Consider the following 22,468-nt stretch of genomic DNA (forward strand, 5'->3'; position numbering starts at 1 on the left):
CATAGAGTTGTGCTGGAGGACCTAGAGGTTCCTAGAGAAAATGCTTCTCTAGGCATTTGTAGTTCCTCCAGCATGATTCTATGATCACCTTCTGGCAGATGTTGGCCATAGAGTTGCACGGAAGGACCTGGAGATTCCTAGAGGTGTTCTCCCAGATAAAATAATAGGGTTTTGTTTTATTTTTTACAGTATTTGCAGTTTTCCCACATCCACAGGGGCCCTTCACCCCTAACCCCAGAAAATGTGGAGGGACCACTGCCTCTCTCTCCATATATATGTTTCTGAAGAAAATATATACTGGAGGGTGTATATGTGTGTATGTAATATACACATATATACTATATATATACACACACACACTTTATTTTTCTTCGGAAATTGTGAAGAAAATCAAGGCCCCCTCTACTTTGTGTGTGTGTATCCACTTAATATACTTTATATATTTTTTCTTTATATATATATATATATATATATATATTCTTTTGAGTAAAATAGACCCCTCAGTGCTTCAGAGGGTATGTGTGTGTATGTATATATGTATATGTATATATATATATGTGTGTGTGTGTATATATATCCACTTAATATATATACTGTATGTTATTCTGAAGAAAATATAGACCCTTCAGTACTTCAGAGAATGTCTGTATATGTGTGTGTGTGTATATATATATATATGTATCCACTTTATATATCTATATATATTTCTTCAAAGAAATATATACTGTATTCTTCTGATGAAAATAGACCCCTGAATACTTCAGAGAGTGTGTGTGTGTATCCACTTTATATACTTTATGTATTTTTTCCTCAGATATGTTATTCTGAAGAAAATATAGACCCCCTCAGTACTTCAGAGGGTGTGTGTCCAGATAGATAGATAGATAGATAGATAGATAGGAAGGCAGGCAGGCAGGCGCCTCAAACGGCCACCACTTTCAAAAGGGGCGGAGCTTAGGCGTGAGGGGGAAAGAAGCGAAACAGGAACCAACAGGAGAGAGAGCGAGGGAGCGTGGAGGGCGGGGTGGAGGCAAAGGGGGCGTGTCTTTGTGGGGCGGCCAATCAGAGCGAGCCTCTTCGCCGGGTCACGTGGGGGGAAGTGGAGAAAGGGCGGTTGGGGAACCAAGGAAACGGCCGCACGCGCGAGATAGCGGGAGTGGGCGGGGCCTGAGGCAGGTAGCAGCGGACAGGTGAGGCGTTTGTGGTCAAAGGAAGGAGAAAGAGAAGAAGGAGGGAGCGGATGCTGAGAGGGAGGGTCCCCGTCTCCTTCTCCTGTTAACCTTCATGTTGGACTATAAATGTGCCCTTGCATTTCTTATACACTGCTTTTATTTTATTCAGCTTTGAATAGCCTTTTCTTTTTAATGCCGCTTTAACTTGTGGGTTCTTTTTTTTTTGTGAAATCAGCTCAAGTGTGTTTTAATGTTTGCATTTCGTTGTTGCAGTTTCCAATTTGTGTGAGTGTGTGCCTTGTGCTGCCTTCAGAGTAGTTTTTGTAGTGACCCTAAAGCCAACCGTTGTTGTTGTTGTTGTGTGCCTTCCTTTTCCAAGTTATGCTGACCCTCTATTGGGCTTTTCTTGGCCAGGTTTCTTCCAGAGGAGGCTTTCCGTTGCCAATCCCTTTGAGGCTGAGAGAGTGTGACTTTGACCAAGGTAAAGGCATGACCAGATGTCATAACAAAATGGGGGACATTTGGAGGGGCTGAGGAAATATAGCACATTACAAAATGAAAACATTCATCCAAGTATAATAAATTCATGCTGCTTCGCACGGAGGACATTCTGGAATTGCTCCCGGGCAGAAGGTTGAAATGTAGGACGTGTCTTGGGGAAAAGGAGGACATCTGGTCGGCCTGTTTCCTTGGCAGCTTCCTTGCCAGCCCCGTCCCTTGAGGCTGAGAGAGTGTGACTCAGTGGGCTTCATTGGCTGAGGGAGATTCAGACTCGTAGCCCAGAGCTCAAACCGTTGCACCAAACTCCTGTGAAGTCAGAGGCTTTCATGGCCGGCATCCATGGTTTTTGTGGGTTTTTTGGGCTGTGTGGCCATGTTCTAGAAGAGTTCATTCCTGATGTTTCGCCTGCATCTGTGGCTGACACCTTCAGAGATGGTTTTAAGGTGTACTTTGCCTTGGAGAGCCTGCAGGGCATAGCGGTTTGAGTGGCTGTGGAAACCCAATGGGTCGCTTCCAGCCCCAGAAAACCCTGCAATAGGGTGGCCATGGGTACATCTACGCTGTAGGAATAATGTTTTGCCACCACTTTAAGTGCTGTATCTCCATCCTGTGGAATCCTTTAATTTGTAGTTTTTCAGGGTCAGAGAGTGCTGGTGCCTCACAAAAATACAAATCCCAGGATTCTGGGTTATTTCTACAGTGGGAGAGACAGGACCGAGTCTCTCAGGGGCTGTACAGACCACCAATTTTAGTGCCATATTGGAGCCGCGGCAACTGCACGCCTTGGCCCTGATCTCACCTTTCCGGACCTCCTGCAAAAACAGAGACTCAGCAATATTCGAGCCCCATAGGCTTGAATGGGGTGCGTGCCCCACTGAAAACAGAGGTTGCCCCTTCGTGAATATTGAACACTGCTGACCTCAAGTCCGTGAGAAAGGAGGGGCGGCTGTATAGAAAATGTTACATTTTGTGTGGTGCAGTTAAAATAATGTATATATATTTGTTTTTCTTCTTTTAGATTGACTCCCAGTTCAACGTGTGACAAGCAATGATTGAATCAGTCAAAATAAGAAGGCAGTGCATCTTGGATTTTTACTCTCATTATGAGCACCTCTGTGCAGTTCAAGGCAGTGCCCCCTTAGCGTCTGTGAAGGCTAAGAAGCCTGAAGGTGTGCTTGATATAAATGCAGATCGCATCAAAGCTGCTGATTGGGTACCTCTCCTGACTGCTATCAGACACAACAAGACTTTGACGTCTATTGTCATAAAGAGTTTACACCATCAGGGGCATGCAGACTCAGGTAACGTCTCTTTCAGTGGTTAAGCATAATCCAGTCTCTCTCTCTCTCTTATCTATCTATCTATCTATCTATCTATCGAAGATCTGTAGACAATGTTAATCACCAGTGTTGAGTTAAATCTGAGATCGTCAGGAATCATCACTGGAATCTTCGAAAGTGAAATCCAAAACTTCTGGAGCACTGCAGTAATTAACTGAATGAAATTAAAAACATGAAAGGTTTATCTAAAAAACTGGGAAGGAACAAATTAGGGTTTATATTTCTTATGAAACATGTTAATATGCTTTTTGTGTTCCTGTTCTAATAAAAAAAGTGTTTGAAAAACAAAAGCATGTAGTTGTATTAAATTAAAAACAAATAGAATTGACCTTCCTTCTACATTTTCCTTTCTGACAAAGCTTTTGTATTTTTTCTCCATCTTTTTGGTAGCAATTCCTTCTCCTAATTCCTTCTCCATGAAGACAGAAGTGCAAGCATACTTACGTCTTGTAATTCTTTTGCTCGCTATAAAAGCAGCAAAGTATTGTGGCATCTGAAAAAATAATGTTTTTATTTTGCATAAAATGTCATGGACATTTTATGTCTCTCATGAAGTTGACTCCAGTCCACAAAAACCTGTGTCAAAATAAAAGTTGTTGCTCTGTTGTAACAAAAACAACAGACTTGCTATTCCTTGAAAACTAACATAGCTGTCTCCCTTAAAATTATGGTCAGTGTCAGTTATACAGAGAAAAATGAATCTGATTGCTAAGATGAGATGGCATGGCAGCCAGTCTGTATAAACGCTTAGCCTGTTAGTAATTGCATATTATCTGTGTACTAAGATCAAGAGTGATTTAATTTGCTATTCTTATTTGGTAGGTAGTGAGAAACAGGGGCCATACATAAGAAGGCGAATTCCAGCTGTTCGATCCAAAGAATTGACCAACCAGCTGTGTAAAGCTATCAAAGGCTGTCTGATGATATCAAGTTCACTGAGAAATCTGGAACTACAGGGATTGCTTCTGAGGGAAAAAGACTTAATGTTGTTGACAAATGTAAGGCTACTCACTTGTAGCAAATAAGTATGTTTAGGAAAATACTGCTGTTCTCTGCCTGGTTAAAAATTATCAATATCCTTTGTTTTGTAGGGGTTGTCTACTACAACATCTTTAGAGCAACTGTCTCTAGCACATTCACCAATTGGTGATGGAGGTTTGGAATGTAAGTCTCCCGTTTTGCAAGCAAAAATATAGCTGCATGTGAAATACAGGGTTTTATTTCTATTTCCACCAACTTGTATACATCCATAATTGTTGTAATAAGTACAGTTAATATAACATTTGGTTTTAAACTGTATTTATTTGTTTTTGATATTGAAACATCATTTGAAACACAATGACAGTATTCTGTTAAGTCTTTTTTTCTGCAGAACATTCACAGAATATCTGGATTAGTTAGAAACATAATGAATACTATAGGATTCAAACTAGTCTCCAGAAATAGAATTTATCCCATGTTGGTAGACAGACTGAGAGGTAATCAATAACAGTTCCTGTTGATAATATCTTGGAAGCTTAACATTAATGTAGTAGTTGTGCTCAGTTTTGATTTTTTGGTATAGTAATAGCTTGAGTTACTTCATGTGCCTTATGTTAGGGAAAAGGGATAAATGAAGACTGAATTTGTATGTACATTGTAAATCTACAGCACTATATAAATAAAGTTTAATAATAATAATAATAATGAAATTAAGTGATATATATTATTGGATTTTATTTTTTATTTTTAGCTTTTTAAATTGTCTTTAAATTTAACCTATTTCAGATGGCAACTTATATAAATTCATTATATAAATAATGAAATACGTACTTTTGTTTTCAGTAATTTGTCAAAGTGTGAAGAATTCTTCCTGCATCAGATCTGTAGATTTTACAGGATGTAGTTTGACATGGCGAGGAACAGAACACATGGCCAGCACCCTAAAGGTAAACTGGTTTTCATCAGTTTTGAAGTTTGGTTTCTAATGTGAAGGATGCCATTCCTGGCTGGATTTTTTAAAAAATGTTAACAGAAAACTAGTAATTAGGTACAGCACATAAAGTGAAGTGTCTCAGTGCATTATGCTATCTCTTCTGTTCAGGCCACATATCTGTAAAATGACCTTATTGCCACATAAAGATTTGAGATTTTATAATAGAAGATTATCTTTACATTATTTTTTCTTAAAGCATAAAGTGTGCAACAACTGATCAAACCCACAAGTGAAATTAAATAACAGAACTGGGACAGCCAGGAGAGATCACATTACACCAGTACTGTATTAAAATCTCTCCACTGTCAGCCAGTTAGTTTCTGGGCCAGGTACAAAGTGTTGCTTATTACGTTTAAAGCCTTACATGGTTTGGGTCCAGGTTAGCTACAGGATTGCCATCTCCCATATAATCCACCCTCTACGCTCAGGTGGATATTTACTCCAGTCAGCCAGAGGACTTTTTCTTCAAGCACCCCTAAACTGTGGAATGACCTTCCAGAAGAGATTCAGCACCTGAATACACTGTCAGAGTTTAAAAGAGTATTAAAGACCAATATCTTCTGGCAGATTTATCAAGATGATTTTGAAATTGATTGTTTTAATATATCTGTATCTTATTTGTCCTTTTAAATTATTATTATTACTATTATTATTATTATTATTAAACTTTATTTATTTAGCGCTGTACATTTACACAGCACTGTACAAACAATCTTTTAATTAGACGGTTCCCTGCCCTCAGGCTTACAATCTAAGAAGACATGATACAAAAGGGGAAGGGAGTGGAGGATGCAGCCAGATGCCTTCTGGGAAGGGCTCAGTTTCTTTGGGGAGGCCTGATGGGATTGGTCCACCCCTCTCTCCCTCAGAGGCCAGGATGGAACCGGATGCGTATTTTAACTGATGTTGTTTGTCTGTTAATTGTTGTTGTTCTCCGCTTTGATCCATGGGGAGAGGTGGGTAAGAAATAATAATATTTATTATTTGACAAGCTTGCTGCATTTCACCCTGTAGGTGCTATTAAGGCATTCCTCAAGGAGCTACATAAAAGACCAATACAAATACATGGCATCACATTGCATAAAACTATTATTGTATTTGAACATTGCTTATAGTCTGTATATTCCCAGATTTTTTTGTGCCATGAATTCCAAAACCATTTACTGAGAGTGAAACATTTGAACAGGGTCTGACATGTTTAAAAATATATTAAGGAGCAGATAGTAGGAAAAATAGTCAGTATTTACAGGCATAAAGGGAAAGGGCATGGCTGAATCCTTCAAAAGATTTTATAATAGTTTCAGGAGACTAGTTTCCTCATAAAGGCCTCCAGGGACCAAATATTTTAATTTTTAAAATCTGCTCTGCCTCAGTTTTTGTGGGTTTTTCGGGCAATGTGGCCATGTTCTAGCAGAGTTTCTTTCTGACGTTTCGCCAGCATCTGTGGCTGGCATCTTCATCTCTGAAGATGCCAGACACAGATGCTGGTGAAACGTCAGAAAGAAACTCTGCTAGAACATGGCCACATAACCCGAAAAACCCACAAAAAGCTATGGATGCCGGCCATGAAAACCTTCGACTTTACACTGCTCTGCCTCCTTTTTCAGCAGTAGCCTCCCATCAGTAAAGTCCACCTTCTCTACTATTTAGAATCTGAGGTCCATTGTAGAATGTTCTTGTTCCAAGAAGCAGTTAACAAAGGAAGCACTTGTGGTTCATTATGGTCCAAAACACACTGGAGAAATAATCCAGTCTGAGACTGCTTTAACTGCCCTGGATCAGTATTAGCGAATCCTGGGAAGAGTAGTTCATTGTGGCACCAAAGCTATCTTAAAGAGATGGTTAAATGTCTCCCAGAACTACAAATCCTTGAATTCCTTACCATTGAGCCAGGGCAGTTAAAGCAGTCTCAAATTTATTTCTGCAGTGTGTTTTGGACCAGTGTAACAGAAATGGTTCCCTATATGTTTCTTAACACGTCTGGTGTTTTACCCACATAAACATTTTGACATTAGCACTATATGACAAATAACATAACTACTGTCGCAAGTGATTAAGTGGTTCATTTGGTCTGTAAATTCAATTATCTTGTAAATGTACCTGCAAGAGACACAGTGGCAGTATCCTATATGTCTAGTTGCACCTATCAGATTATTTTGTGATATTTGTTTTATCTTTCTTCAATGTACTTACTCCTCATCAAAATATTCCTAATATGGTTGATTCTTTCAAATGAGATTTTGAGCTTGCACAGGTTGCCTAGGATATACCAATATTTCTTTATAAAATCCTGTAAACTGTTGGCAGTATGTTTAAAAGCAAGACTGTGTGCTTGGTCTGTAAGATAAGAATGTGTTGCTTGGGATGCTTTGTGCATCCCTCTATCCATAAGTTGTTCTGTCAATATATAGACTTCACTTCTCAAGTCAACTTCAAAATATATTTTAATCAAAGTATTGCATCTAAAAGACCTGAAATATGAAGTATCATTTCATTCTTTATTCTTTGAAATTGCAAAACATTGCCTCCTAAGGTTTGTAGCAAGAAAAGCTATCAAGTATGGCAGTTCCTAAGGAGTTTATAATACAATTTCTTTTCATAGAGTAAAGAATGAAATTGAAATGAAATTTTTGTTTCCTTATTTCAGTATGATTTTAACTAAACATTGTAGCTTCAACAATAGAATAATTATTCATTTTTGTTTTTCCGAACTTGCCTGGTCAGTAGTTATTTTTATGTCTATGACAGTAGATTTATTTTTCAAAAGCACCAAGCCATGAGGAGACATGGAGAGGTCTGGGCTGAGAGCCTGCGATATAGAAGACCTGACTTGGATTGCATGGCTGGCTTGAGACGCATCACTCTTAACTGCAACACCCTTATTGGTGATCAAGGTGCTACCATTTTAGCTGAAAGCCTAAGGGAAGACTTGTGGCTGAAAGGTAGGTGCTAATTTTACAAGACTCACTTCTGAGTACTGAATGAAAGTGTCAACATATTTCTCTTTTTCTTGTAACTCCAACATAATCCCTTAAACTTTGTCCAGACAGATACAAACACCTGCATTGAGTGGCTCAATTTGAGATACTTTTCTGACTACATAGCCCATTAGATTGCACTGTAGGGTTTTAAAGTGAAGGGTATCATTCCATAGTACTCAAACGCCTGGAGTCAGAAGATACATATTCACATGAGGTGGAGCATTGGTTGTGTATAGGTGTCAATCGTTTTTTGTTTAAAAAAATACATAGCACACACAGTTTCTGTGTCTTAAAATACTATTTTGTCTCTCTTAAAACCTATGTGATGGATGGCTGAAACTTGGGGTCATTACTTGCAACTCTTCAGACAAAATACTGAAAAACACATAACTGGGGGATTAAAAAATTTAAAAAATTAACAGGTCCAGTCTCTCTCTTTTCCTTTCTCTTGTCTTGTGTCCTTTCATTTTCATAACCTTAATAACAATTGATTGTATTGTAAAGAATATGTAGAATATTTTAGTCAAGGGGACCTTGTTTGAAAGCATGAGGAATAAAGACTGTTCACCTTTGTTGTTACTTTACCAGGAGAAATATCTTGAATTAAAAATAAAAGGGTCTAGCACAGAGATGCAACAGTAGGAAGTCAGGGGGTTCAGGTTTTGGGTCCAGGACCTTTTGGAAGCTGAACAAACACAAAAAGTGCATAAAGGGGAGGGTTCCAAATTTGTAAGTGGCCAGAAGTCACTTTGAAAAATGGATGGTTTGTGATATTAAACAATGCAAGGCAGATCTGACACTGGTTTGAAAAAGTGAGCTTCCCTTTAAAAAGTGAGTTTCACTCTATTTTGTCCAGGAAAAGGGCAATTAATGAAGGAGGGGTCAAGGGCCATGAAAACATTCTGGCATGCAGGCCCAGGTCTAGCAACATGTCAAAGACCAGCTACTTTTATTATGCGTTTAATGTCAGCCCACTTCATCATGTGCATTCTTTGACATGTACAGTCAGCCCTCTCCTTACGCGGGGGATCCGTTCCGGACCCCTCCACGTAAGGCGAATTCCACCTATGCTTAAGCCCCATTGGAAACAATGGGGCTCGTGCACGGCGGAGCGTGGGCACCATGGGCGCCTGCGCCCATTCAATTGAATGGGATGCACCGCCCCTTCCGCCCCGTGCGCTTCCCACAGCTTGAGCGCATAAGCTCAAGTCCATGTAAAGCGCGCCCACGTATGATGCAGGCGCACTGTACTTAAATTATGTTGAGGTTCTGTTATCTCTAAATGCTTCTAGATCATTCCATAATAGTAATGTTTAATCTCTTTACTATTTTAGCACTTGATTTGCAGCAGTGTGGAATTACCAGTGAGGGAGCAAAATCGCTCTTGGATGCGTTTGAAACTAACACAACACTTGTGGTTCTGGACATCAGGAAAAATCCATTAATAGGTTTGTATATTTCTCTTTTGCTATCCTGAAGTAAAAAAGTGATATGTTAGTTAGAATTTGAAAAGTATAATGGATTTTATAATCCCCATATTAGTGTTTCCTCAAACCGAAGTAATGGGAAATTTAGAGCACTCTGTACTTTGTTTCTTCTTGAAGGGCAAGACAAGGGACTGGCCTAAAATAGTACACACTGAGGAAGTTTTCCAGAGGTGTAACTCTCTGCCTACAAGCACACTGATTTTAGAAAAAGCAATAATGTGCCTTGAAAAAGGGTTGAAGAACCATCAGTGTCCCCAAATGACAATCCATTCCCACATAAGGATCCTTTTATCCTTCCTTCCTGGTGCATTCAGGCCCATAATCATTTTTTTTATTCTTTATATATCTCTGCTGTTGACTCCATTGTACCGTTCTATAGAAACAGGAATGAAATAGTAGATATCTGTAAGGAGACAACTGAAACAGTTTTCTGTTTTGCAAGAAAGTGACACCTCTTCTGAACACCATACAATAGTCCTAAAGGGGACTGGAGCCAATTTCTCTGCACTGGTTGCTTCTCAGTGCTAGCTCCAAAGCTACATCTATCTCAGCTTTATTCAGGCCAAAGACCATACCAGCATATATATTGTAATGCTCTTTCAGATGATATCTAAACCTTCAGAGAGGCATTTCAGCCCTCTAGGGAAGCTACAAACAATGGGAAAACACCAAATGTCACAAGGGTGGCCCCAGGGCCAGAAGCCCTGCTTTAATTCAAATCAAATGAAACCATAAGCTTGTGTATCTGCCTTCTGATCGGAACCATTTCTCATGATCATTTTCCATGCAATAACAGCACAGAATTCCCGTATTGGTTGGATCTTTTAGCTGTGTCTCGCCAAGCACTAGTTTTCGCACAGAGTTAGTCCCTGCGTATTGCTCCTATGCAAGAGGGAAAGTAATCCTTCAGTAGTAGGATTATTAACTATAGAACTATTTAGGTTAGAACTAACCATAGAAGCAGTAAATGCCTGGTTACACTTCCCTGTGGGAAGGGGAACCAGGCACCTACTGCATCTATGGTTAGTCCAATCCTAAATAGAGTTCCAGGGTTAATAACTGCAGCCCCTAATCCAACTACTGAATGGCTACTTTAAGAAACAGTAATTCTCTAAGGTTGTGGTAAGAAAAATATATTTAGGCTCTGTAACTTAGGGCAGTGGTAGATATAGGACTGAGCCACTGAGGCTGTAGATAGGCTAGTTCTGGACCTTAATTTCAATCAGCTGATCTTCGATGCTAGAAGGGAGGGAAGAAGAATGGCTGTATGAGTAAAAAACATGGGCTGAATTGTTTTAAAATAACATAAATATCAATCTCTTTATTCTTTCTTTATAGATCATGCTCTGATGAAAAAACTAATTGAAAGAGTTCTCATGAATGCTGACGGAACTAATTTGGAGGTAAATTCTAGTGGCATTCTTGAACTTTTTATGTTTGGTATGGATAAAGGCATACTAAGTGTAGAAGTCTGTGCATCTTGAACTAAAATACCTTCTCTCTTCTAGTACCAGTGGCTTCCATCCCCAAAAGATATTAAAAATAAACCTAAGAAAAGAACAGTTATCTTGGGAAATGGCAGGAAAGGAAAAGCTACAATTCGTATTGGTAATTATATTCATTTTCTCTATGTGAAATGACACACAAATGCATTTATAAGTGTTAATTTATTTTCCATGGTCATAATTTGTTTAGAGGTGAGATTGCTAAAATAGTAAAGTAGTAAAATCAAATACAAACAAATTCTTAATGGGTTGCTCATTAAGTTTCTCATATTCACTTTTCCTTGATTCAGTGTTTTGGAGGTAACTTATTATACAGTACTTCTGCTGTGAGCCAACTTTGTGATGCAAATGATACTGTAATAACAATTTATTCCAAGCAGTTGAAATGTTCATTCAACTTGGCTTGCATTCCTCACTATCTTAGTCTGACAGACAAGAGAGGACCAGGTTTCTAACATTCTGAAATGAAAAGAACCAAGTTTTTAACGTTCTGAAATTTTGTCAATTTCACTATTCTATTACTAAATACGCCTTGTATTCTAGGATCCCATGTAAGCTCTTGGCTATATCTGAAAACTTATCTTCTCTAACTATCTATCATCCTTTGAACAGTGAAGATAAAACTGCTTAGATGTTAACCAGTTGCCCTTCCATCTCCTTAGTACAATCCTGTGTACATTTCCTTGGAAGTAAGTCTCATAGCCTCCAGTGGTGCTTACCCTAGGTAAATGTGCATAGAGGAGCAGCCTCCTGAGAGGTCAGGGCAGGTACTTGCTTTTCTCTCCAATTCCAGACTTTTCAAGCTGATGCAGAAAAGCAGTGGCTTGTCTTTGACAGAAGGCCATCTTAACTATTGGAGCCTAAGAAAATAGCTGGGGTTTGTTTTAATAGTAAGTAGTAGAAATTGTGCTTAGTTTGTCTCTTGCCAAAAATGGCCAATGCCAGTCTTCTCTGTCAAAGGGAGCAGTGAAGCAGATGACCTTGGGCTCATTTTGGCAAGGAGATGGTTACAGTGCTCTGAGGCCATCTAACTTCTGTTGCTGAATTGCCTTATCTTCTTCCTTAACTTGAATTGAGGAGGAAGACAGGAGATTCTTCTATTACCTTGTGGAATCCCTTGTCCACTAACTACAGGGACAATTGTCACTCCTTCTCCTGCTCCATGTTAGAGAGGAAGATGGTGCCTTCTTGTTCCACTTGTCAAAAGGCAATGAACCAAGGCAGTGGCAGGAAATGGAAATGTGTACTGATGTGATAGATTGATGTTTGAATTCTGAAAAATCTTGTATTTTTGGACTGTTTTACTACACAATGGGTATTTTATCTTGAATTAAACATGACACAAAAGGCTCATTTTCAGACTTGAATTATAATTAAATTTCTTAGGTTAGGGATTGCTTAGGCTAGGGGTTTTGCAGGTTTCATAAATTAGGAGTTGCTTAGGTTTGAAATCTATTAAGATCCGGGTTTTGCATCAGGAAAAAATTGTACATATATATGAAATAAATAAATAAATACATAATGAATGTGAAGTTTTAGGTGGTGTAGAAGAACCTTGACTTAATAACTTGTTATGAGTCAGCCACTGGACTTGTTTTTTTAAAGCATAAGGGTATCCATATTATCCTCTCACTTAATTTATCTTATTTGGCTATTTTTCCAACTTCTGCTTCAGTAATCTGGAGACACAGAGGTAAGCATACAACATAGTACAGCCTGTAAATTTTGGGGAAACATATGTGCAGACCTCTGTAGGACCCCAAATACATATTGTCCCATGAAGATACATAGAATTATGTTGTAAGAGTGCTTTGTCATGAAGTGGAAAGATACTAAATTCATTGAGGTTTTCTTCCCTGTAAACTTGACTAACATTAAGCTGTGTAAATGCTGCATGAAGCAACATTGTTTTCTTAAGTAGATTTACTGGGAAGGAGTCCTGGTCACCTTTGTGGGACTTAGCAGTAATAGTTAAGTACACTTAGCTGAGTGTATAGAAGTGGTTTTTAATCTTTGTTGGGTCATGGATCCCTTTGAGAATGAAAACAATGGACTAGAGAGATACATTAAAACACAATTTTCAAAGGAATGGGAAAAAAAGACAAAAACCAGGGGTTTCATGGACTCCAAATGTTTCAAGGACCATAGCTTATGAATCTAAAGGAACATTTCTGTTAAGTCTATAATTTTCATAGAGATTTCAGCAAGTGTGCTTTATGGCTGATATACAAATTATAGCTATATATCTTCCATGGTTTTGATGTATGATCTATATGATTGGGTACTTCTTAAACTGGTTGGTTCTCTAATTAAAAAAAAAATCATTCTCCTACTTTACAGTGTGTTTTCGAGCCTAATGAATACAAAAAAGGAATCCCAGTAATTTGATTACTTGGGGAAGTACTTCAACATTTTATGAACCTATATGGTCAAAAATAGTCAGGAAGAGCATTATTGATGTTTGTGGCAGTATTTTTTTTCAAGTTACTGTAACCTCATATCTATCAGATGTGGAACATAACAGAATTTGCAGAATTAAAACAGTCTCAGGGTAGATTCAGGAGCACATTGTTCTTAGGTGATTGACATTGGGTTTAATTCTCATACATCTCTGAATCTTGAATTTTTTAATTGCTTCTCTGCAATATCTATTGCAATATCTTTCCTCTACTTTTCTTGATGAATACAGGATTTGCTTCCAAAAAATCCTCAAGTCCTGGTAAGACGACGTCATGTGACCAAGACAGCTATGCTCCAAAGCCATTGCCTCCAGGGGCACGTGGGTTTCTGCCGTGGCGTACTGCTGAACGCGCAAAACAACACAGGTAATATATATTAAAGGCAGTGAGAAAATGCACCATGGAGGTACCAAGGATGGTGGTAATGTGTAAGAAGCAAATAGCTAATTCTTTGGTAATGCAGGTACAGTCAGTCCATTTTATACACGATTCAAACATCCATGGTTTGAAAATATTTTTAAAAAGTATAAATTTCAAATATCAAACCTTGATTTTCCATTTTTTATAAGGGACACCATTTTGCTATGTCATTATATTTAATGGGACTTGAGCATCTGTGGATTTTGTTATACACGGGGGATCTTGGAACCAAACCCCAGCGTATAACAAGGGTCCACTGTATATCTTTTCACTGAATAATGTAAACTTCTTTGATTGAGTTTTACATATAAATATATATAGTCCTGAAGATTTTTTCTGTGCAGTCTTACTTATGGGTTGTGTGCACAGCCTAGTTCAGGAAAGGCAACATGAGGTAGGCAATGTAGTGCTTTCTAGATATTATGGATAATCACTTCAACAATACTTAACCATAGACATTTTGGCTGGGGCTTTGTGTAGGTTGTAGTGCAAAACATGTACAAGACACCAGGTTGCTGCCTCCCTTTGCTAGGCTGGAGTTTTGGTAGGAACCTTGTCCTTTAATCAAATTCTTGACAAGTGAATGGCTTTTACTTTTGCATTGCAAATTGGCAAATTGTGTAAGCACTTAAATGCCTTGCAGCTTTGTAACAAGCATGGCTCATGTATGGGACAGATAGGATTCTTGATATTGCAGTGGCTGTTTTCATAACTCAGGAATCCACTGTGCAGCCAGATGCTGCAGAAGTGGATTTGTGACACTAGTTTGTCCTACCAACATAAATAAAAATGTAAGAGACAAGAAAATACATTCTACATATATTATTGTGAACCCAGCTTGTTTCTCTTGCCTCACTTTGGGTTGGAGAAGGAGGCTCAGAGTTAGCCTGTGTCTTGATGATTGAATTTCTATCTATGAGTAGGAGAGTATTTCAGATAAATGTAGGAAACAAGTAAAGCAGAGGTGGTAAATGGAACTACAAACCACTTAGTGAATTGCTGCTGTACTTATACTATATTAGGCAGAAGAGACGTGGAAAAACAAGACTTTAGGCTAGAAAATATTAAGTGGACACATTCAGAGGATGAAATAAGTCTGACATAAAGATATTTGTACACTTAAATCAGACAACTGTCACTACAAAGTTTCTTTACCTCAAACATTTAATTTATTTTTAGGGCTTCATCTCGGAAGAAAACCCATGAATTTCCTTTGCAGATCCAGGTAATATGTCTTCTAGAAAAAAATGGAAAGCAACTGCTAATTTTTGTAACTGAGTTTGTGAAGAGCAATGTCCTCATAATTATTTATAATTATAACGAATTATAATAAATAATTATAATTATACATAATTAGAAATATTATTCCTTGAATTTGCCAAGGGAATTTGGCATACATTTTCCCATTCAAGTAACAAATACTTATTCTTGATTTGAGGAAGAGGTGTACCCTTGCTTCCAAATCCAGGAAAAGATGCTTCGCTGAGCTTTCACCAGTGTTTGAAAACTAGTATATTTATGCCTGACTGCATCTGTTGTGCCTGCCTTATGTATCCAGGCTGGTATTCCTGTGAAAGTTACTGTGGAAAGTGGTTCTACATCTGAAACTGAGACAGAAGGTGCTATACAAGACGTTATGTGTGAAGCTGCTGACAAAGAATCTCCAGACATAATTAACTTGAAACAATGCCATAGGTTACAGGTATGGTTACTTAGATTTTATTAAAGGCAAATGTAGTGCAGTGATTCTGTAGGGCTAGGTAATGTGATTGTCATTTAATTGTTTACTATTCTAAAGAGTTTCTAAATATATGTCGTCAAAAGGAGTGTGGAAAATTCAAACAAACCATGAGCTAAACAACTTTTAAAATGAGGACAGATTTGACCAGGAGCTACAGTGGGAAAAATTAGACAATATGTGTTTTTGCCACAAATACTTGGGTTCTTTGGGAGTGCAGGGAGTGCTAAATTTGGCCATTCTGTGCCTCTTGGGATAGGGGACATGATACAGTTGAGAAAGTATTTCTGTGAAACGTGCAGCTGTATTTCTCTACAGCAACAATTGCTTTTAAAAACTGAAAATTTCTTAATGTTTAGTCAAAAATGCTTCTGAATCAACCGAGTTGCTTTTTAGATTGTTGATACCTAGCCCTGTATTGTCCAGCTTTGATAGTTGGTACTCCTGATGTTGGGCAGAGATCTTCTGCAGCTTTGATCTTTAAGATGTTTTCAAATTGTGAGTGCCTCCTACTGAAAGCAGGACTCTGCATACATAGCATATGATTTCTGCCACTAAGCTTTGCCTGTTATCTTAGAGAAAATGGTGTGCCTGATGTCTCATTCTGTTTGTTAGTTGAGATTGGCTCCTGGAACTTTTGGCAGTAAATGACTAGCCTCAGTGCTGATTTCTATTGGAGGTTTAGTGAACACTTTTGATTAAACATTACCTTCTCCCAAATTGTGGGCCATTCTCAGACATTATGTTATTGTGCTTTTATTGTTTTGCTATCTTTTGGTGCTGGTTTATAGTACTTTGGGAATTGTGCAGAGGGGAAGTGATGCAGAAGTGACAGCAACAGCAATATGCTAGTTTATGTTTTGGGTTTTTTTCCTTTTGATTTTAAAACTTCTGATGGAAGAACAAAGAGTACCTAGTAAATTTTGAAAATTCTAAGTCTGATTTGAGTACGGTGGCCATAGAAGGAAATTAGCAGTTGCTTCAACAGACCACTTTTTATTTCTGTTAGATGGATTATGAAGAGTGTCAGTTAAGATTAAAAGAAGAACGAAAAGCAAGAGTAACTGCTGAGGAACGGATAATGGAGGTAGCACACAATTTCTTCTGTTGTATTTCATCTTCTTTTTAAAAGAATACACTATGGTTCTGTTATAATCATTTAACCAAAGTTCCATTTTATATATCATTTCAGCCTTTTTTTCATATAGGCAGAATCTGGATTTTCTAAAATGCTAGGTTCTAAGGGCTTTCCAAATTGTCTATTTAGAGCTGCGATAGACAGCAATTTGTCAGCTATAAAGCACTAAAGAGCAAAGATGCCAATGTATAGTAAGATGCAGGGCTCCCCCCCCCCCCCCGTCTCAGGGGCTTTGAAATCCACTCAATAATATAACCTTCTATTTAAATAAATATTTAATTTGGGTAAAACAGAGAGGTTAGTTTATTCTGTATTCAGAGTCTTATATGAAGGCTGCTTGTGACATCTGTGTGGCTTATGTGCCTCCTGAGTTGTGTGGTGCCCATACTGCAGTATATTGTTATCAAAAACATGCTCTCAATATACGCTAGACATCTACTTCTCTTTGCCAAGCAGAAAACCCAGAGTCCAAATTTGGTTCCTATACCCCAGCTCTTCTACATTATATCTTTCAGATTTAGATTGTGAAGTTCAGAATAAATGCCCCTCTGTGCCTTTAAAAGACTTCTGCATCAAAATCCTGAATACATTAGTTTAGACATTATAAATCATGAATATACTGGCATAATTACATTTTCATGTATTGTTCTGTTTTTATTTTACTTAATTTTTGTTTTAAATATAACTTGAAGAGAACCTTTATTTTCCAGAGAACTGATAAGTTTGCAGAGATAAATGGAAATATCATAAGCTCTTGTAATGCCCCAGTCACATTTTTGATAAGTTGTATAATTTGGTTATCATAGTGTCGAGACATGGCAACTTTTCTCTTACTGCAGTGATCGGTAATATAAGGCCATTTTAGCTGTTTTTCATTTTCCCAAGAATTTTCCTGAAAACTACAGATGTACTGATCAACTCAGGAGATAAATATGGCACATGGGCTTCATTTGCAGCTCTTCACTCATAGAACCTAAATGTTGCAATTGTCTAAATTGTGCTTATTGTGCTTTTTATGTAGGACACTGGGAAGGGGCAAAGCATATTGCAAAGCCAAAATGTTAGATACATAAAATGCTGGAAGTTTCTTCCTGCTACCAGGGGTTTAAGAAGAGACATTTTCAATTAAAGGAAGCTTGTTTCATGATTTCTTGTAGCTGGAACTGGAAAATACCCGTTTAAGAAATTTGAATTATTCCCTGTCAGAGGTTCTCCATGCGCAGTCAGTAGCCAGCACAATTTTGGAAGATGAAGGAGTTTTGGGGAGCATTGAGAGCTCATTCCAGAAATTTCATGCATTTTTAGATCTTCTTAAAGATGCTGGGTAAGACAACACAGTTTATCTTTTTGGTTCTTCTTTCTGCAGTTAGCTGTGGTTACAGTTTGTTGGCATAATATAAATTAGAATCATAGAGTTGGAAGAGACCGCAAGGGCCATCCAGTCCACCCCCTGCCATGCAGGAACTCTCAATCAAAGCATCCCCGACAGATGTCCATCCAGCTTCTGCTTAAAGACCTCTAAAGAAGGAGACTCCACTACACTCCGAAGCAATGTCTTCCACTGTCAAAAATCTCTTACTGTCAGGAAGTTCCTCCTAACGTTGCGGTGGAATCTCTTTTCCTATAGCTTGCATCCATTGCTCCATTGTTCTAGTCTCTGGAGCAGCAGAAAACAAGCTTGCTTCCTCCTCAATATGATATCCCTTCAAATACTTAAACAGGGCTATCATATGACATCTTAACCTTCTCTTCTCCAAGCTAAATATACTCAGCTCCCTAAGTTGCTCCTCAGAGAGCATGGATTCCAGACCCTTCACCATTTTGGTTGCCAAAATTTGAACATGCTCCAGCTTGTCAACATATAGAGCTGGTGGTTAAATTTCTTCATATAAAGAATACATTATGCTTTAATTTTTATTTACTTTTTGCTTTGAGAACACTTCTGCTAGAGCACTTCATATGCTGTGAACAGCACCTTCTTTTAGATGCTTGTGGCTTCTTATATCTTACAGACTTGGACAGCTTGCAGCAATGGCTGGTATAGACCAATCAGATTTTGGCTTATTACACCATCCCCAAATGACTTCTACTTTAGCCAAACCCACCATAACACCGAGGGAGAAGTCATTTGAAGAAGAAAGACAAGAACACATGCAGAATTTTAAAGTAAGTTTGTGATCTGTGATAAATACAGCCTGATAAACGAAATGGTTTCTGTTTGTTTTTCTGTTTCCTCCTGCAAGCCTTTCCTCATGGTTTCTCTTTCCCCTTAAGCATCCTTGTAAGTACTCTTGAGACATTACTGTCCTATACACTTAATACTGTGCTAGGTGCTGGCAAAACCTTTGCTCCTTTAACAGCTTGTTGCATTCTGTGCTGGGCAAGAACTAAGGTTTGAGTGCTCCATCTCTCTTCTGCCAGCCTGCATTTGACTGCATCCATTTGCTTGTCATCTATGTTGTCTATGTCATCTGTGGGTAGCAGCTGATTGCTTGCATACAAAACTACTTTTCTATGTTCTATGGCCATAAGCTGTGCTTCACACACTTCCCATACATTGATTTCTATTCAGACCTCACAATATGAAACTCTTGTTTTTATAATACCCAAAGAAAACTCATGACTGTAAGGTTTGCAGTAATAGGCCCAATGATCTGATATAGCACTTTGAAAAAAGAAACCACATTACAGTACCTTGGAAATATGGTAGAAGTTCTTATAGATATTCAAACATATCTATACTTTGTACCAGTTACACTTGAAATGCTAAGGCTTCTGAACACTTCTAAATAATACTTGATCTTGATTTTACTTAACATAAACATAGGGAGAGAGTCTCATAGCTGAAGGAATAGCCATAAGGAGAATTATTTACATGTACTATTTGACTTTACAGTACCTTGATTACAAGTTGTTATTCATCCAGAAATTTCACTTGACCAATCAGCCCATTTGATCAATTAATATAAATGGACTGAGAGGATCTTCTTACAAATAGTGCTAAGCACAGTGTCTACTCTCATCCTGATATTGGGAGAAATTGCTAGTTGTATGTTTTTTATGTGTTAGATGAGTTTTTCTTTTCTTTTCCTTTCTCCTGACATAGGGAAAGCCATAAAGAAAAAAGTAGTTAGCTGATTTAGCATGGTTGTTAGGTCATAAGTAGGCAGCATTGCTAAAGGAGCAGTCACATTATGTTTAATCCGAAACAACAAAAAATCCTGTGGCACCATCCAGATTAACACTGTGATTATAGCATTAGCATTCACGGACTATAACTATAATGCACCACATCAGATGCTTGAAGTGTTATCCAGAATGTAGAAAGAAAGATTGATTGATTGATTGATTGATTGATTGATAGATAGATAGAGAGAGAGAGAGAGAGAGAGGTGGCACATTGGGGGCAGAATTGTAGACAGTGAAGAGGTATGGAAATTAAATGTAGAAAATACTAACAATGGGAATTGCATTGTTAAAGTTGTTAGCATTCCCTTAGCATTCTCTGGATGAATGAAGGACGAATCCACCCCATATGGGTTTATTTCCATGTAGCAGAAGCTCAAAGCAGGATACCTTTCTCTATCTGTCTCCCAGTCTCTCTCTCTTCACACTAATCTTTTGAAGTTTGGGTTTTGTTTTTTTTTTAACTTTATAAGGGAGCTGACTATGAATTTATTTTTCTTCATTCTAGAATTCTGGTTCAGCCACTCATCCTGGTGCTATCAGCTTCCAGACAGATTTAAGTCCGTATCAAGTTGCAAATAATGCCCTACCTGCTGCAGCAAACACACAAGAACCTCAGGTCATTGGTCAGCCCCAACGGAGCTTATGGCAAGAAGTTGAAGATAAAATTGATAGCTGGAACATGGAAGAGAATGCATCAAAAGCTAGCCTGGCAGTATCTTTGGAGAAGAGCAGCCAACCTCTGCAACTAGAGGCAAAAGATTCTTCTATGAGGCAACCAGTTGCTACTCAGCATTCAGTCTCTGATCCCAGTATAAATGTGTACAGTAATAAATTCAGCAGCCTTGCTAGTGAAAATAGTAAAGTTTCTTCAAAAAGACTTCCCTATACATCAAGCTTTGCTGCAGGAGATCAAAGTGTGCATCAAACTGATCCTTCTAAAAATGACACAGTGGGTTCTGACTCTGACCTACAAGAAAGCATTCATTCAGTGGGAAGACTTTGAAACCTTGGTTCCTAGTGGGAAGGCCATTCAGTGGGCGAGGCTTTTGTGAGAAATGCATTCTTCAAAAATGTTGTGCTTACGCTTGATGGGTCTTCTTCACATGTCTTTTTGCAGCATCCAAGAGGATTTATTGTTTTTCTTTTTATATGCTTTTTAAATAAATAATAAAGGATCTCATGTACAGTTCTAGTGTATTCAAATGATACCATGGTGAGTGAATAAAGTTTTTTTTAATACACAGTGGTCCCTTGGGGTTTGGTTCTAGTACTCCCCTGTGGATACCCAAATCCGTGGATACTCAAGTCCCATTACATACAGTGGCATAGCACAATAGTGTCCATTATATAAAATGGCAAAATCAAGTTTGCTTTTTGGAATTTGTATTTTTAAAAATATTTTCAAGCTTTGGTTGGTTGAATCTGTCGATAAGGAAGGACAACTTGTTTACTATTTCTCTAGTAATTTTGATGACAAATGAACATTGTTACATAGTGTATTTATTGACAAACTGAATTTCCATTCCATATATCTATCCCAGCACTGAATATTTGTATCTACAGTGGGATTGCCCTCAAGAATGCTATCTAGTACAGTACAGCATTTACAGAGGCTTTGCGGCTCTCTGCACTGCAGAAATAATTCAGCTTGACACCACTTTAACTGCCATGGCTCACTGCTATGGAATTCTGGGAGTTGTCATTTTGGGAGACATTTATTTAGCTTTCTCTGTCAGAGCTGTGGTGCCACAATAAACTACAGTCACCAGAATTCCATAGCATTGAGCCATGGCAGTTAAAGTGGTGTCAAACTGGAGTATTTCTGCATTGTGGATGCATCCTTTAACTTCCCTGACTATCCTACAGAATTCTAGGATTTGTAGTTTTGTGAGGCACCAGAGCTCTCTTGACAGACCAGGCTACAAGATGAAGCCATGAGAGATAAAGTGGTATCAAACTGCTTTATTTCTGCAGTGTGGACACATCCTAAATACTCTTAAAGACAACTTGTTAAAGCTGGCTAATAATGTATTAATAAATATAATACTTTTTTAAATGTTGGAGATAGCATTTCCCTAGCACCTTCTCTGTCGCGTGTAACAGCATCTTCACCTTTGCTTGGATAGTCTTTACACAAAAGGTTTGGATGGGCATCTTTCAGGAGTGCTTGAATTCGTATCCTTCCATGGCAGGGGATTGGACTAGCCCCCTTCATTCCCTTCCCACTGACATTTGGTCAGTTTATTCCAGGGTTCAGAGCTTCTTGATTTTATTAGTTGATGCAATTATCAAAGGACAATTTGTCTCTCAAACTCCATCTTTAACACAATAACCAAAGCCAGACTTGCCAACATGGAAATGAAACTGGGTTGTTTGTTTTGGTTAAAAATGCTGTCCCTGGAGTAACCTCTGGTTGTCTGTGCTGCTTGGGACTGAAGTGCTGTGTGTCCCCCACATATAGGACTGGCATCCTTCAGTTCTTAGTTGCTAAGGGGTTACCACTATGGCATTAACATTGCTGTGGGCTTGATCATTGTTGCACTTGCTTTCTTTCACTGTCTGT

The 22,468-nt window shown here is 38.2% G+C and overlaps 1 protein-coding gene across 4 annotated transcripts; it reads left to right on the forward strand.

The window, feature by feature from the left end:
- Positions 1-1,092: 1,092 nt before the first annotated feature.
- On the forward strand, positions 1,093-21,130 carry CEP78 (centrosomal protein 78). Of its 4 annotated transcripts, XM_042470795.1 has the most exons (18): positions 1,093-1,190; positions 1,587-1,653; positions 2,692-2,974; positions 3,836-4,011; positions 4,105-4,177; positions 4,838-4,941; positions 7,756-7,930; positions 9,304-9,417; positions 10,795-10,859; positions 10,965-11,064; positions 12,637-12,654; positions 13,651-13,786; positions 15,020-15,065; positions 15,399-15,542; positions 16,588-16,665; positions 17,874-18,040; positions 18,729-18,882; positions 20,411-21,130. In XM_042470795.1, exons 3-18 carry the CDS (start codon positions 2,722-2,724, stop codon positions 20,906-20,908), a joined length of 2,301 nt encoding a protein of 766 aa, XP_042326729.1. In that variant the 5' UTR covers positions 1,093-1,190; positions 1,587-1,653; positions 2,692-2,721; the 3' UTR covers positions 20,909-21,130. The 4 variants fall into 4 exon arrangements, with proteins under 4 accessions (XP_042326729.1, XP_042326731.1, XP_042326730.1 ...); XM_042470797.1 differs by lacking the exon at positions 12,637-12,654; XM_042470796.1 differs by lacking the exon at positions 1,587-1,653 and having other exon boundaries at positions 1,102-1,190.
- The last annotated feature ends 1,338 nt before the right edge of the window (positions 21,131-22,468 follow it).

The sequence above is a fragment of the Sceloporus undulatus genome, chromosome 5, assembly GCF_019175285.1.
Source record: "Sceloporus undulatus isolate JIND9_A2432 ecotype Alabama chromosome 5, SceUnd_v1.1, whole genome shotgun sequence".
NCBI classification, from domain to species: domain Eukaryota; kingdom Metazoa; phylum Chordata; class Lepidosauria; order Squamata; family Phrynosomatidae; genus Sceloporus; species Sceloporus undulatus.

Excerpts from the sequence above, each read along its gene's own strand:
- CEP78 (XM_042470795.1), top strand. The coding sequence starts at position 2,722 with ATGATTGAATCAGTCAAAATAAGAAGGCAGTGCATCTTGGATTTTTAC. Across the intron at positions 18,041-18,728 it reads GATCTTCTTAAAGATGCTGG|ACTTGGACAGCTTGCAGCAA; the intron begins GTAAGACAACAC and ends TATATCTTACAG. Across the intron at positions 18,883-20,410 it reads AACACATGCAGAATTTTAAA|AATTCTGGTTCAGCCACTCA; the intron begins GTAAGTTTGTGA and ends TCTTCATTCTAG.